This window comes from Dermacentor variabilis, chromosome 1 (genome assembly GCF_050947875.1).
Source record: "Dermacentor variabilis isolate Ectoservices chromosome 1, ASM5094787v1, whole genome shotgun sequence".
NCBI classification, from domain to species: domain Eukaryota; kingdom Metazoa; phylum Arthropoda; class Arachnida; order Ixodida; family Ixodidae; genus Dermacentor; species Dermacentor variabilis.
Window position 1 is genome coordinate 84326274 of NC_134568.1, and position 15924 is coordinate 84342197.

At 44.9% G+C, this 15924-nt stretch overlaps 1 protein-coding gene across 3 annotated transcripts in view; it reads right to left on the reverse strand.

The window, feature by feature from the left end:
• LOC142580065 (nose resistant to fluoxetine protein 6-like) overlaps window positions 1–15924 on the reverse strand; it is a 78245-nt gene that overhangs the window by 20500 nt on the left and 41821 nt on the right. For 2 of the 3 annotated variants that reach the window (XM_075690845.1, XM_075690838.1), the window contains exons 2-5: window positions 6679–6887; window positions 4724–4844; window positions 1286–1373; window positions 395–489 (exon numbers count right to left, since the gene is read on the reverse strand). In XM_075690845.1, the coding sequence (XP_075546960.1) occupies window positions 395–489; window positions 1286–1373; window positions 4724–4844; window positions 6679–6870 (496 nt within the window). In that variant the 5' untranslated portion in view covers window positions 6871–6887. The remainder of the gene's footprint in view (window positions 1–394; window positions 490–1285; window positions 1374–4723; window positions 4845–6678; window positions 6888–15924) is intronic. The other variant, XM_075690849.1, reaches the window with a different exon arrangement.

Sequence of the window (15924 nt, forward strand, 5' to 3'; positions counted from 1 at the left end):
CAATGCAAAATTCCACGGCGCATGGTTACGGCAGTTTTATTTGTGTTTGCTAAATATGGGAGGACTATGGTCCGCAGAAAAAGCATGTTTTCAATAGGCAGGCTGAAGAAGTGTCCAACTGGAGATATTGGAAGAAGTTCGCCTCTGGCTACTGCATTTTACATAGTGAAAGTATGAAGATTGGCTTACAGAAATAAATGAAATAAAATGGTATCGCATTAATAACTAGGACACTTTTAATGTTATTAGCACATGCAAAAAAGAGAAAAAGACAAAAGAACAGCAAAGGCATACTCTTTTTAGCATGCAATGAAAACTGTGAACGGGGATATTGGAACCACTTCAGTATCACCCTGAAAAAAATGGGAAGCAATGAAGACAAAACAGCGCTTACCAGCAGAATGTTTCTTTTTTGGGCATCTTTTCATAATTATTAGCTCAGTCCCTGTGCCGACAAAAACTAGCAGTAGTAGAAAACCAAGGATTGATCTGAAATGTGTAGAGAAAACAATTAGTCTAGAGGTAGCACTCTCGAGTAAATATCAAAGAAATGATTTGCGCCAATATTCGCAGTGTTGACATGAATGCGGAAGAGTAGCTTCAGATGAAGTACGACAACACAGTGTGGGCAATGAAGCAGCACTTGACGAGAACGAGGACTCTCTTTCTTCAGTAAGCGTATGATTGAACCGAGCATACCATGTAAACTAAGTATAACTGTGTGCGTATGACCGCATATAAAACACTCAGTCGTCATCAAATTTTTGCAAAGCTGTATGTATTATGTAACAATGTGAGCATGCGTATGCCGTCGGATCTGTTCGTTCAACGGCACGTAACATTCCTTTTTGGATGGCTTCCGTAAGGAGTGCATTCGTTGATGCGCCACTCCCCTAAGCAGTACATTGTGCTGATTCCGAAGGCAGTAATGGCTCAACCTTACTGTCATTGTGATGAGGCCGAATAATCCCACAAACTGTCAAACGTAAGTGAAAAAATAATGCTGAGTGCAGAAGCTGTCCTTCATGTCATATATTTAGAGTTTCCTGCATCCGCGTGCTCCCATTGGTCTTGCTTATGTGTTGTGCTGCCAGTATCGTGCATTATTATGTGTACTGAAAACAATTTAAAATGCGATTGCATTGTCAGTATATTGTGAATTCAATCTTGCACTTGATTCTTGCAATGTTTTGACAGTCCATGCTGCCTTAGCATTGTCTATATTTGCATATATTAAGCGAAAATATACGTGCGAGAAGCGTATAACGAAGTTATCGATACCTACAGGCAAATGATATGGACTGTGTTCAGTGATTTTGGGTCGTCTGTCCGACAGTGCATCACGGTGGCGTTTCCACCATACAGGGTCAATACTGAAACAATAAAAAAAAGACCGTGAGAAAGAACTGGCTGAAAGTTATTGATCAGCATGTGCCTGTGACGTGCTATATTAAGTCTGTTACGCCCTTAACAACGCCGTATTGAGGAATCGAGCAGAAAACGTCGATGACGCGAGTAAGCCATTACGTTTATATGCGGGCACAGAAATACTCGCACTTCAGCATACGTGCATGTCCTCTCTATTTGACTGTACAAGAAATCAGCTACATGTATCGGTAGCGAACAAGCAACATGAGCGCAAGTTATCAGGCGGCTAGCCACGGGTACCGACAACGATTTGAGAGCTGCTTATGCATTTGTATATTGACAGTTTTTTGTATACTGTACGTAAAAGCCCTGAGTGCGTACTGCACGCGTGGATGTTGTCGAATGGCGAGCGAGATGTCCAATATAGGAGAGAAGATAAAGCGGATTGGTTGGTGACCAGGAGTTCGCCCGTCAGCTGGGTTTGGGTAGCGCGGCGAGAAAGTTTGGGTCTGTGCGATGTAGTAGTATGGGACCTGGCAGGGCGTTGTGAGCACGCACGGAGCAGACAGATGGAAAGCCAGGGCTTTCAAACTTCCTGTGAACGACGACTTGAAACGGAGGGTACGTTGTCGGCACGAAAGTTCTACAGAAGACTAGCTGATGACAACGCTTTCAATGCACAGCGGATGAGGCATGCCACGCCTTTTGTCGGTGGCTGCTGGTGTGGCGACAGTGGGTCCACGGATGACTATATTACATTTCTATATTACACAACTATAATATATAACTATATTCTATAACTATTATTTATGAATATATTCTATACCTTTCTATTCCAATTCTGCAATCAGCCCACCGCGATTGGTCACTTTTTTGGACCACCCCCCACTTCACCTGTCCGTCATGCGACGTCACGAAAACCGCGATAGCTCCCCATATGACGTGTACACACTGATTAGGCATAATTTGACCGAACAAAACAAAAATAGTTATTTCTGATTCGACGCCTTTTCGCCATTAGCCCTCGGCTATTGGTCAGAAGTTTTCGGGCTGCAACCACTTCACCTGCCTCTGCCGCGACGTTACAAAACCGCAAAAACTTACTGCGTCAAAGTGACGCGCACGCGTTCAAGATGCATTATTATGCCAAACAAAACCGAATTTTCTCCTGAATAGCCGCACTGCCCTGTTCCGAAAGGAATAAAAGATGGCTGCCGCCGATCGCACAGGCACTGGGTACTCACACCGGTCGGAGAGCATGGGTTTATTTGCGTATAATAAAACTTCTTGCGTGGCCGTGTAACGTCTTCGAGCACTTTCGCCACGCTTACGACCTCATTCTGCCAAGTCTTCTTTGCTGAGGATCCATTTTAGAGTCATTCTTAGGCTTCCGTTGGATGCCACCGCGATTTTCGACCAGCCACCGCAAGCTAAGTAAGGGAAAGCGGACCAATTGCAGACGCCGGCACCGCCTTCTTAATGCCGTTATCGACTTTCAGTGGAGTGGCTCGGCCCTATTGAATCCCTCTCCACTTGAGCGTGCTCCTCGCCTCTTGTAAGCCAATTAGATAAGACAAGCCGCTCAGTGTAGGCAATGTTATTAGTTTTTCAAGCAAACAAAAGTAACCTTCTTTCAACGAGGGGAGCATTTGATTGGTCTGTTCAGACAACCCTGCGGGTGACCGCCCGGTGCTTGCCTCGGTGGTTACGCAAATTTGACGTCAGGAGATTGGAATAAAAACATATTGGAATAGTTTTACGTTATAGGGCCCCACTAATCGATAGCATGGTGAACTGGTGTGTTAGGTGACGGTTCTTGGCTTGCTCGCTACATCGACATTCGGTAAAAATAAATTGAACTATGGCATAATTTCTGAAAACAGTGAGCTTGAAAACGTCTACAATACTCTTGAGTATACGCCCGAGATACTCAATTTTCGCCACCTTATCGTTAGCTTTCCTGCAAAGAGCCAGCACGTCCTGTATAAATGCTATGTAGGGCTCCATCGATGTTAAACAGGTGACGCACGATAGAGTTTAGGCGCTATCTGGATGTCCAACGCACTTCTGTCTCAGATCGAGGAGTTTATGCTTGCAAGTCTCCCAGCTGCTTAAGTCATTTTCATGTTTGTCAAGCCAAGCATGAGCCGTTCTTCGGAGATAGAATATTACATTTACCAGCATGAACGTGGCATCCTACCTGTTGTGACTGCTTACATGTTCACACATGGCAAACCCGTCTTCCAGGGCCACACCACTAGTTCTGGAAAACGTTCCTGAGTCTTGGGCATGTGGCGGGATGACGGAGCTGGGGTCTCTTCATGCACCAACATGATAGAAGCAAGGCGTCAACTACTGCGAAGTTTCGTGCCTGGTTAAGCTAGCGGCGGCAGGGTTACCAGTACCTCGAGAACAACGCGGTGTAGAGATTAACTATATACAATATATATTAAGGAAACCTTAAAGTGGTTTGTTGTTGTCGTTTCCTATTGAGCATACTTGTTTTGTCTTTGGTCTGTTTTCCTCTAAACTTATGGCCCATATCCACAAGGGGTGATTGGCCAAGACTCAAGCAACTCAGGTGGATAAAGCTGCTGACCATAGATTTTAAATTTCACTTACAAATTTGCGAGAAAGAATAACTTCAATGTTAGTGATGCAAGAAAATTAATCACGTAGTATGAACACTGAAAATAATGTAAAGAAATTACAATTAACATTTCCCCAAATTTGTCCCCCTCGTCGCTCGCCAAATGCTTTCATCTTCCGCAAGGCCGGTTAGCTGAATTGCACCGTGACAATGTTCTTTGCTGGTGTTGACGATCGACATTTGACGTGCTGAGAACGTTCTGCAATTGTTTAGTGCACGCGCATCTTTAATTGTATAGGCAAGCGTTTTTTCGTACGCTCTGTCAGAACTGTTAAACAAAACATGGTTTATTGTTTACGGAATCCATAAATTGAATGCGCAGAACAGGAAAAACTGAGCTTCACGCGCATCAATGCGACGCCTAGTGTAGTAGGCGACTCGGACCTAACCAAGCGAAAGGGGGCTAGCGAGTGCTGATTTAAATGAACGTCAATTCATCAATCGTAATAATTTCAGCTCACGAAATGCGTCGTCTCAAGATATATATGCGGACGCAGACGCCCATAGGTTCACCCCCAACGCTGTTTCTCTTAAGCCTGACACGTAGAATGCTCAGTCCATGAGTCTTACTTTATTTACTGTGTTGTGTCCGTTTTTCTTTCTGGCGTCTCTCACAAGGAATCCTACTCAAAGGACGTTGGTATAACGCTTCGCGCAGCGAAAGAATAGCGCAAGCCACGTCGATGTTTAGTCAGCGTGCCTTACTGGATCGGATAATGAAAGTCATGTCTTCTTCAGTGCAGGTTGAGGGTGTACAGAGGGCGCCTCTCGTGTCGACACTCTGAAATTCATCGGCCGACGTTGCTGTGAGAGGATTCTTCCGGCCCTGTGGTGGTGAAATGAAAAAGCAGACGGTTACGCACTAACAGGCCTGAGGCAGTCAATCTGATGCACATTATTATTTCCTAGGTGGCGCTGATGATGATGCACAGCTCTCTCACAAGGTTTTCTGTATTCTTACACTGTCTGGAACATGCATTGGTGTAGTTGTTGCTTCAATTTCATATATGAAGCAAATAAACGCAGTTGAAATATTTTCGGTCTCTTCCTCGTCGTGCCTCTTTTTTTCAGTGTTCCCACTGCTTTGCTCAGCTCTCAAAAAGAAAAGGTTGTTAAATTCTGCTAATCTACCTTTAATATCTTCTTTATTGCGTGGCACATTTGGCACTGTGGAGCATGTTTGCACAATATTCTGCCTTATTTTTTCAAGTGCGCACTCTGCTAAGCTTGGACTCTGGGTCCTGAAAAAACAAAACAAAAGAAAAAAACAATCGGTTCAAACCGACTACTGCGCTGAAACAGCATAACACCGTTTGTGTCTAAAGCTCATGGGGCAACCTAACCTCACAACGAAGGTAACTGACAAATCGAGCTTTCTGCCTCAAGGAAATCTTAAAAGCACCGTTGACGAAACAGTATGGAATGATTCGACAGACGTCAAGCGCTTGCGTATGCACCTTTAGCCAGAGCCCTGGCACATATGTACTTTTATAGGTGGAACAAGAGCCACTCACTGTAGTAAAACGTCACTCGTAATATTGCAATGACTTCGGAGTTGTTACAATGGAAGTCAGAATTCCCGTGGTTGAATTTCGCAATTTTTGTATGATTTCCAGTGATAGGAGTATGTGAGATTTATTCCGCCAGTGCATTATCTAGACGAATACAAATAGGAAAACTTGATTGCTAAATGGGGTTTTTTAGTGTTCCAGAAGAACAGAAGGGCTCTGAGCGACGCCGTAGTATTGGGCTCCGGATTAGTCCTCACCATGTGGGGTTCATTATCGTGCACCCGAAACACAGTACATGGGCATTCTTGCAATTCGCCGCTGTTGGAGTGCGGCTGCTGCGACGTGAAGTGGAACCTGCCACCCCACCACGGGCTCAGCATCAGGACGCCACATCCACTGAGTCACGCTGGCCGGCATTAGCAAAACTTATACTTGTTTAAGTAGGACAGCCCAGTCTTCAGTATAATGAAGAAAGCATGTTGCAGGTTTATTTTTTTTTTTTACGTGCCAAAACCCCGATTTGATCATGAGGCATGCCGTAGTGGGGGACTCCGGAATAATTTTGACCACTTTGGTTTCTTTAACGTTCCCCCAGTGCACGGGGCACCGGCGTTTTTTGCATTTCGCCCCCATCGAAATGCGGACGCGGCGGCCGGGATTCGATATCGCGACCTTGTACTCAGCAGCGCAACACCATAGCCGTTAAGCCACCGCGGCGGGTACGACGAATAAAGCGCGTTGACTAACGTACAGTGTATCTGTAATCGCTAAAGGCAACTTTGCGGCAAGACACAATTGCTTCTTTCAGGTTACCAGAACGTGTCACCTAGAAAAAAGCTGCGCTTTTTTGCTTTGAATGGGCACCAATTTCTGCAGTAGTTGAAGGAAAAGCAAGAGGGACTCAATGCATAGAAAAGTGTACTGGTAGCGCCACTCGCCTTCCACGAGTTGCTTGCAGCGGCAGGAGTTTTGTACAAACATTGGCTGACATCACGCCGGCGCTACTTCATTATTAGCTGTCAATATTTAGTTTTAGTCTCCAAGAATTTTACTCTCGTGAATCACGCTGACCATATTATTAAGTTCTAAATATTGTAAATTGGTTGTCGCAAATCGCTGCGTGATTGAATATCCACAAACAGAACTTACCGTCAGCTCTCCAATCTCGTGGAAGCGTTTGATGAATGTCTCGAAGTACGCTGGCGGCAGCATGTAGAACAGCGAACAGTACTGACCCTTGAAGTCCAGCTCACCGTCGGACAGGTAGACGCGCGTGCGCAGGCACTGGTCGTAACCTCCCATAGCCACGTACGTGCCCTCCAGAGCGTTGCTCGACAGCATGGCGTTGGACAGGATCACTGCGCGAGCAGGGAGCAGCTGTCCCGTAAACTGATGTCTCATTGTAACGAAGATTTTGATTTAAAAATTATAAAGAACAACCAAAAAGAGAACCTCTGTGATGCCGTTAACGGCGGCGCCTGTCTCGCCTCCGTCTAACGGCTCCCTAAACTACTCATTTAGATGACTCAGTGCTATCGCTTGTCGCTATGATTTAGTTGTGGTACCTTAAAGGTGCTGTTAAAGTTGTCTTTGAGGTTTTACATACATACGAGTGTGTGCCCTTCTATTTCACTGTAGCATAGTTTGGTTGTTTACGATATCCTTTAAAACCACTACCTCTTATACAAGATCTAACATAGACCTAAAATTTGTTGTAACGACGATCACAAGGTGAAAGAAGTACGCTCGCACTAGAAGGCTTTGTCCGTGTATATACACATTAACTACGGAGGTTCTGTGACGTGGCTGGGATTAGGGCATGAAAAACCATAGTAAGTACCACTGTACACATTCAACGGCTGAAGAGTGCAAACGGCATCAGTGATTTCCGTCTGCCATACGGAACGCGTTTTTCATGCGATGGAATTTGTCGTACCATATTTCAAGACACTGGAACAGAAAGGAACAGAGAGACTAATGTGATCTGCTTGTCAACCTAACAGACATGAATCTATTTCTGAATGCTGCTGGTGTTTCAAAAGCTGGGAGCAGCTGTTGAAGCTTTGTGAATAATATACACAGGATATCTTTCGTATGCGTTTACGAGCACGCAGCTCTTTCAGAGACAGTTATCGTAAAACCGCGTCGGTAGGTAGTTTCGAAAATGTACTCCAAGAGGGAAATCCTACGCCTGTGCATTTCTAATCAGCGTCTTGGTTGGCGCCAATTTACGCGTGTAGACTGGGGGCTTCCCCGTCCGGTGAGCGAGCTCTTCAAGTGGTTTTATGTTAATGCAGGGCTGCGACGGCATAACATGAATCCAGAGTCGAGTTATCCATTATTCCGGGTACGACCTCTTGTTCCCTGCACAAGAAGGCCCTCAGGCGTTTTCTACTCGCTTGATTTCTCTGACGTTCGTTATGACCCTGGGTACGCCACTTGGCATGAAATATCGCGTGACGTCACAAAACAAAATATCGCATGCGGTAACTGCGTGTACAAAAATAAGTAGCGGGCTGTTTGCCGCCTACGGACGCTTCATGCATTCAACTATCAAGCGGCACTAACCGGAACCTCGTCCAACGGCGATGAACAGATGGGTCCCGGCACACATACACCGCCATATCGCCTGCCTAGCTCGTCATTTTGAAGAAAGCGGATATCGTTGGAGGTGACACCGCAAGCGACGTGTTGCCTTCCCACCAGATGACAGAACATTTGAATGCTTCTGTTGCCATACAGAACAGCACGGCCACACCGGAAGCGCCATTATGCGTGAAAATTTTCCTCATATCGCGTTATCAATCGCAAAATTTATAAGTCTTGTTGGCGGGTTAAAATGCCAACAGTTAGCCAACTCAAAGCCTCAATCGACGATAGCCTGTCGCAGCGAGGATTAACATTGAAGCAGCAATAACTCTCGCAGTACGTTATCAATGGCGACAAGCGCACAGGGCCACTGCAGCTGATCCGGACATGCTGCTGCCACCCTACGGCGGATTGTTCCCTATCGGTTTTTCATACCATGCCACATTGAAAGAATAGTTTCTAGGAATGCTGGGTGTTGGCTTTTCGTGGGCTCAAGGCCATCCAGGTATCGCGTGCTCTTCATGTTTCGGGCGATGAAGCCTGTAAGTACTGGGGCATTTCAAACAGGAAGCCTCCTTTGTTTTATAAAAAAAAAGCTTTATTTTACATGAAGGCATATAGTCATTGGATCCGAAGGCCCTCACTTATTGTTTATTTTCGTTTTATTTGATGTTAAATAAACCTATCTGAAACTCGATCGCGAAATAATGAGCTTTAATAATTTAACTTTCCCAACGTAGGCGTGCCTAACATGGTCATTCCTTTCCCCCACATAAGCGCTACCAACGATGTGTTGGTACATGGTAAGGTTTCATTTGTAAATACTGTTAGGCATTAGCCGGCCTCCTTGGCTAATAATGTGTCCGTCATCATTGTTGGCTGGCATCTGTTCTAACGAGTAGCTTAGGCTTAAGAGGAAGCTTTAGCTCCCGCTGCCACTTATTCAAATATATGTAAAACGCAAAAAAGCTTTTATGGGACAACCGTGGGACCGATTTTATTGAAATTTGTTGCAATTCAGAGAAAGAGTTCAATTCTAGTAACTTGAGGAAGCAGAACTTCGATTTAGCAGCTGATTTTAAAGAAATATTTTCGAAAATTGGTAAGGTTGGAAAAATATAAGCATGAAGTTTACACATCCGTAAGCCTGCACCAAAATTAGATATCACAGTTCTATAAAATTGCATACTTTACAACATATAAACCAGGCAAGTATGATATATGAGGGCACAGCTTGCCTGAACTTGTTGCAATGTTCACAAGGGTTTTGCAGAAGTTTGCAGAAGGGTTTTGAAGAAGAAATTATTCGCACATTTCAGGCGGATTTAAAACAAATTAATTTTGTCCGCTTTAGATTTTGACACGCGTATATGTTTATCTTTATCGGGTGACCACGTTTCACCACCTAAGAAGTGCTATCGCACAACGCCGGATGCGCCTGCATGTTTCGGGAGTATATGGAATTTTATTGATGGTTCTATCCGCTGTCCGTTTTCACCGAACCTTGTGTAATCTGATTGCACGTATTAGCGACACGAATGATTAGAACTTTCTGGAGGACACGTGGGCACCAGCGATTACTCTGGAACGTTCGATGGCTCGCGTATAAAAGCCGACGCGCTTGATCGGCCGCTCAGATTTCGACGATAGCCGACTGTGTTCGCGGCTATCGTAGTCCTTTAAGTGTTGCCTGTTCTCGTGGGCACAGGTTCGCCCAATAAAAGTTGGTTCCGTCTTTCACAGTATTGCGACTGTGTTTTTTATACGTCATGACAATATGTTATTAGGTGATACAGTTTAGAATAATGTGATATCGTTCTCATTGCTGAGTTACAACGTTGTAAGTTCGATACTGCATTTTTTCTTTAATTTAGCAATTTTCAACAATATTTATTAAAAAGTCAGCGGCTTCTATAAAAAATCTCCTACGGTCACTAGACGTTAACTTTTTCTTTCAAACGCAATAAACCTCATCATATTTGGAGCAGTGGTTGCCGAGAAAAACGACATATTCGTTCCCATGTATTTAGATGAGAGTCCCGTGAGCTAAAACTGTTCGTCATTTAGCGGCCGCTTTCCCTAATATGTTCTACTCACGATTGGGGGGAGCCTGCTCTTACGAACACTTCTAGCGTGAGAACGTTCTTGTATATACGGACCCTGAGCTTGTACTCTCGCAGATGTTCTTACGGTAGAACTAATCGCAAGAGCACTCTCACTCTATCAGATGTCAGGATTACTTTACTTTTATGACTGCCGCCTGTTTGCACAGATCGGACGCTCCACACAATGCTTCTGGACAGCTACTAATCGCAGGTCTGTCTGCAGCTCTGTGCCATTATAAGACGTTGTGTCATGCATCATTACTACTCTGTGTCCAAAATACTGACATGTAAGGATTGTGCCTTGCGGAGAAGACGACCTGTTCTTTAGCCGAAAGCAGAGGGAACGTTGTCGCCCGTTCACGTTCTCTAAAGCTAGATTCGCAACAGATTCGCATTCTGAAGCTAATTCAGCCCTAGTGCAGAGATAATTCGATGCATTCAGCACTTGCATTTGGCCTAGAACGAGTCCTTGAGTTCTCGAAATTCCTCGAGACCAAGTGTATATACGACGTGTACGTCACCTTGAAGGCGACGGAAAGTGATACACAAGAAAGTCATGAAGCCCGAGTCAGCGGGCTGGTGGTGCGCACACAGCGCCCTTGGAGCAGCTCTATTTATGATTTCCACTGCGCGAACACAAGGTCGGTGAAAAATGGCTCCTCTTCGGGGAACGACAAGCCATGGTGGCGTTGGCCGCGTCACTCGCGCATGCAACGCCTCGTATTTTGCACGGGAGTCCAAGTTGAGCTTGGAATCGGCGCCTCCGATTTGCGTGCACCATTCTTTTCCGTGCGAAGGCCGGCATTGTCAGATGGAACGCGAGATTTCCCCATCGCGTTTCGTTTGCTCTGACGGCACGAATTATGAAACGAGTCGAAACAATGTGCAGTCCTAAATCGCTTCCTTCTCAATTATCCTTAGTGCGAAATTTCTGCGTCGAGTGCTTCGCTCTAAAAACAAAACAAAACAAAGCAAAGAAAAGAGAATGAAAAACCAGCAACAGGTGCCTTCACCGAGAGCGACATACGCTTAATGCGTAGCGTTGTGTGCTACGTGAAACTGACCCGGAGCACCTACGCTTAATGGCCTTTAACAATTTCTGCGCAGCGATTTATTGTTGCTTAGCTTTAGTTAGAAGCCATTGTCGTCCCTTCTTCGTAATCTCAAGTGGTCGTAATCTCTATATAGCCAGGCACTCACACAGTAGTGTGAAAAACAAGATTGCTCCCCATTAGGATGACCAATTTTTAAATTTTCCATATTACGACTAAAAAAGTTTCAAATGATCAGATGACGGAACTCCGGGAGAAATATTTACGTAGAGTTTTCGGCGACACATATTGCTACCTGGGCTCCTCAAGATTGTACGATTTCTGGAATGCCTAATTATAACACTGTGTAATAGGCATGTTAAAAACTACACACCTACTGCAGCATAAAAAGCAAGGGAAAGAAAGGAACACGCAGGAAATGGCCATTAACAAACGCAAATTAAGAACTGTCACACAAGTTTTGTGTGTGGAGGCCATAACCTTTAGCAAACAGTGAAATTATTTAAGGAAACTTGAGGTTGAATTCACGAATATCTTATTCTTATGTGCCCGTATCTATTCGTCGGATGCCTTCGCTACTATATATCCAAGAAGACGAATGCATGAATTCGATATTATCAGCTCTTACAGCAACTGTTTGTGTCGAGCAGGGCTCCCCATTAACACATAGTAAAATGACTTATCAGTCCAAAGTGCGTTGATTTGTACATATCTGCACAGTATTATAACAAAATCTGTTTTGGATGTACGGAGCTTCTCCTTTGTCACAACATCTGTGTATGCGCTGGCTTTCCAAAAAGGAAAACAGATAATTTCAGCGACGTTACTTTAGAAAACAACCACTAACACGCTGCTGCGTATCACCTATCAGTTCTTGCTGCTCTGCTATCAGAATCCAGGCCCAGTGAGAAAGAGATGAAGACAGAATGGCAAGAACGTTAATCTTTTCAAACAAATGTTGACTGATGAACTTTGACAAAAGCTGTGCCAGTGATTGTCAGTTCATCGCAGAATGTGGACAGATGCCTGGCAGACCTTCCTGACAGACAACCGGCTTCGCGCGGTCTGGAGGGAGACGGGCCGAACGTCGCACCGAGGACAGGTACACAACAGGGCCCGTATTCACAAACACATCCTTACGCTAAACCTGTCAGATACCAGCCGATAGCAATGTCGGACATGTCAGTGAAGGCGACCGGTCAGTGGCACAGAGCCCTTACGAATGAAAAAGCTTTGTAAATTCAGCGCCAGCTTGATGCGCTCTTTACATCAGCAATAGACCCACGTCGTACTATCAGCCATTACAATACGGAAAGAACAGGCAGCCGGAAATGCCACTTGGGGTACCACCAGCCATAAGGCGGTACTGAAATGACATTGCTCAGCGGGAGAGGTCAGTTGGCACTTGCATCATATTTGGCATATTTGCCATGTCTTCATTAGCAATGACGAGCGCCGAGCCCTTTTACTGACCGATCTATCTCAGGCTTATGTAAACTGCTGTGATAAATCATTTTCTTTTACAATGCCCTACTTTCAGCCGTCCTTGCTTCGAGCTTCTGAGCAAGTTTCAACACATTGGTTTTCTATGTTCTTTACATCCATTCATACTCTCAAAAGCGCAAGCTTCAAGTCGACATGAGGCCCACAAAACTGCTATGGAATTATTTTTCAGCCATGGGCCCGAATCTCGTCTGTAATGTTCCTCCTTAGTCTGGGTGATGGGCTGTGCTGTGCTCGCATTACTAATTTCTTTTCATTCTCTTGTCCTCGTCGAGTAAGTGAACGTCTTGTGCCTCTCAGAACATCCTTAGTGACGTTTTTTGTCGGTGATTTTTAGTCGGGTTCTTTTTTGTCGGGTGTTTAAAGTTTCACAGAAAAAGAACACTTGATGAGAAAAAGAGTACTGTGTTGAGCTGATATTTACATTGTTTTTCGTTCTTTACTCTGTTTCACCGCAAGTGGTTACTTTAAACGCCCTGGTGCCCGATGTAGCTTTCTTTTGTAAACAAAGAGTCATCTTTCCAATTTATAAATGAATAAATAATTTTGTAAGGAGTATATAGCAGAATTCAACCTGTTCAGTCGTATTACCTGAAGTGGCGGACTTTACTTACAGTATATATTGTAGTTTCGAGGTAACCTGTGAACATTGTTCACTAATGACTTTTTCATTATTCACCTTAGGACACAGAAATTGCGAAATCGAGTTGAAGCAATTGTGAAATTACGTCTGCTTAGAAGAAATCGTAAGACTATCATCCCTTTCGGGATAGCGGCCACATAATCTGCCAGAGAATGCATCGGCGTTCCAGTGAAAATTGTTGCGAACTGCTAAAGGAACGCCTTTAAAACGTTAACTGGAACGCCAAAGTATTCACAGGCGGACGGTAACCTGTTCTTTTATTTATGGCTGTGGCTATTTCGACTTCGTTAAACTTTTTAGAGTTCAGCTCTTAATGGCATGTTCCGGTGGCGAGCGTCGGCGGCGGCCTAACCGAGCGAATGAACGAGTACAACAGCGAAAAATCAAAGAGCGAACGCGGAGCGGCAGCTGAAAGACGCGAGCCGGGAACGGCGGAGACCAGCGAGAGCGGCCCCTGCGGTGACGTGCGCGCGGGAAACTGATTTCATGCGGACCCGCCCAACAGCTCGATGCGTACTCGTATCCGGTCTCAGCCGGATCACTTATTTCGTACTGTGATCTTCTCGCGTCAGCTGTCGCTCGCGCTTGTTTGGCTTGCATCATGTGGTCTCGTTCGATCTTGTTCAGATTTTCGTGGTTTGTAGTTTTTTTGTGATCTGCTTGTACGCGCGGCGCGAATTGTGTAGTACTTTCCAAGTGGCACCAATGATTACACTGGAACCTTCGACGAGTCATATGTAGAAAGCGACGCGCTTGATCCGCAGATAAGATTTTCGATAATTGCCAACTCTGCTCCATGTCTCTCTTAAATTATTTGCCTCGGTATATCGCGAAATTCAAACACGTATAGGGCTGCGTTCAAATTTCGCATTAGGTAGCATCGTTATCATCGGTGCATTGTTTGCAAGTACATTAGATGGTAACCTGTTCTTTTATGAATGGTTGTGGCTAAAGGTTTGTCCGACTTATCCGTTAAACTTTTTTACAAGTACATCAGATGGATCCGCCGGTTTTCTTTATGGAATCATGTCCGACGTATCTCGTTGATTTCGGCCTGTTTCAGCAGACGTGCCCGAGATCATTTATTAAAGATTCGTCCAATGGAAACCTTAAGATGTCTTTATGGTGCGCTCGACTTTCTCAAAGATGCGGCGGATTCATCAGGAGAAAACACTTCCACAAAGCCCACAACGCCATAGCGTCACACTACATTAGGAATAGTGGTGAGAACACGCACAGAGCTGTCCATCATGCACGCATATCTTACCGTCATCACGAGCTTTAGGTAGGATTGTGTGCAAATAAATGGGAGAATGCACGTGCAGTAGCTCACTTCGATGGCAGCCAGTGCCAGCGAGGCTGAAGGCTCGCTTTTCTAACGGCGTATAGAAGTAAGTCTAGTCGTTAAACATGTCAGATAAACGATTATAGCAGTATGTGCGCCAAGTGCATAAAGATTGTCCTTCAAGAACACCTAAATCAACAAAATTCGTGCGGCCCAAAGAGTTTGCAGTCAGTGTTCAATATTTCAATGAGCAGCTGCGCATCGCCCCTGTTGGCGTTTCGGCACAACTTTGTGTCCACTTCTCGAGTGTAGGGAACGCAATAAAGAGTCGCAAGGAACAGCACACCTACTGTGGTAGTAGACAGTTTTTTTTTCGTGAAACAATAAAAATGCACTCCACGCTGAAATAAACTTTAAAAAAAAGGAATGTCTCAAAAACCTCTTCAAGAGAACCCGAAGAGGCATCTGGCACGCGAGCAAAGGTCGATGTCACAACCAGGTCGAAAAAGTGTTGAACGAGACGGAGCTACAACATTTCAATAGAATGGATGTGTGGGCTAGTTTGTATTTCATTCTCGCAAAGAAAAAAAAAGAACAGAGCGCAGGAAAGACGAGATACGAAGAAATGAATGGAATACTAACCAGCCCACCAGTCCATCCTATTGCAATATATTTCTGTTACGCAGCACTCTCTTCCACGTGAGCGCTGGTGTTGTGTGTCACTTTATTCGTCTCTCGTCTTTCCGGTGCTTCAAGTATTAACATGTGTACTTGTTTAGCTTTCCACTGTGACCGCTTTTCGCCGGCTAAGAAATGTTAAACGTTATCGCTGGGCGCAGGGCGCACATGCATAGAGAAAGAGATTGAAAAAGAGTGGACACTCCCATGAGCCCAGCGGCCGAATTGACTGTAGCGCACCAAGCGGATGATATTAACTCCTCCCGGTTTCGGTTTGGGGCGCGCGCGTTTTGAACGCCAGCTGGTACACGCCACGCATGGCGTATACCATCTGAACGGCGAGCGTGAACCCCAGGCACAGCGAGCATGCCTCAAAAGTATCCAAAATGTTACGAAATTAAAATAATCTTGGGGGTCAGAGAATGCGTCACGAACTTGTCCCAGTAAGATTCAGCACACGCGAAACTGCGGCACACAGCCGAGCTGCATTTCGCTAACTGGATCACATAGCTGGTTTGGTGCGGTAAGCACGCCCCAAAA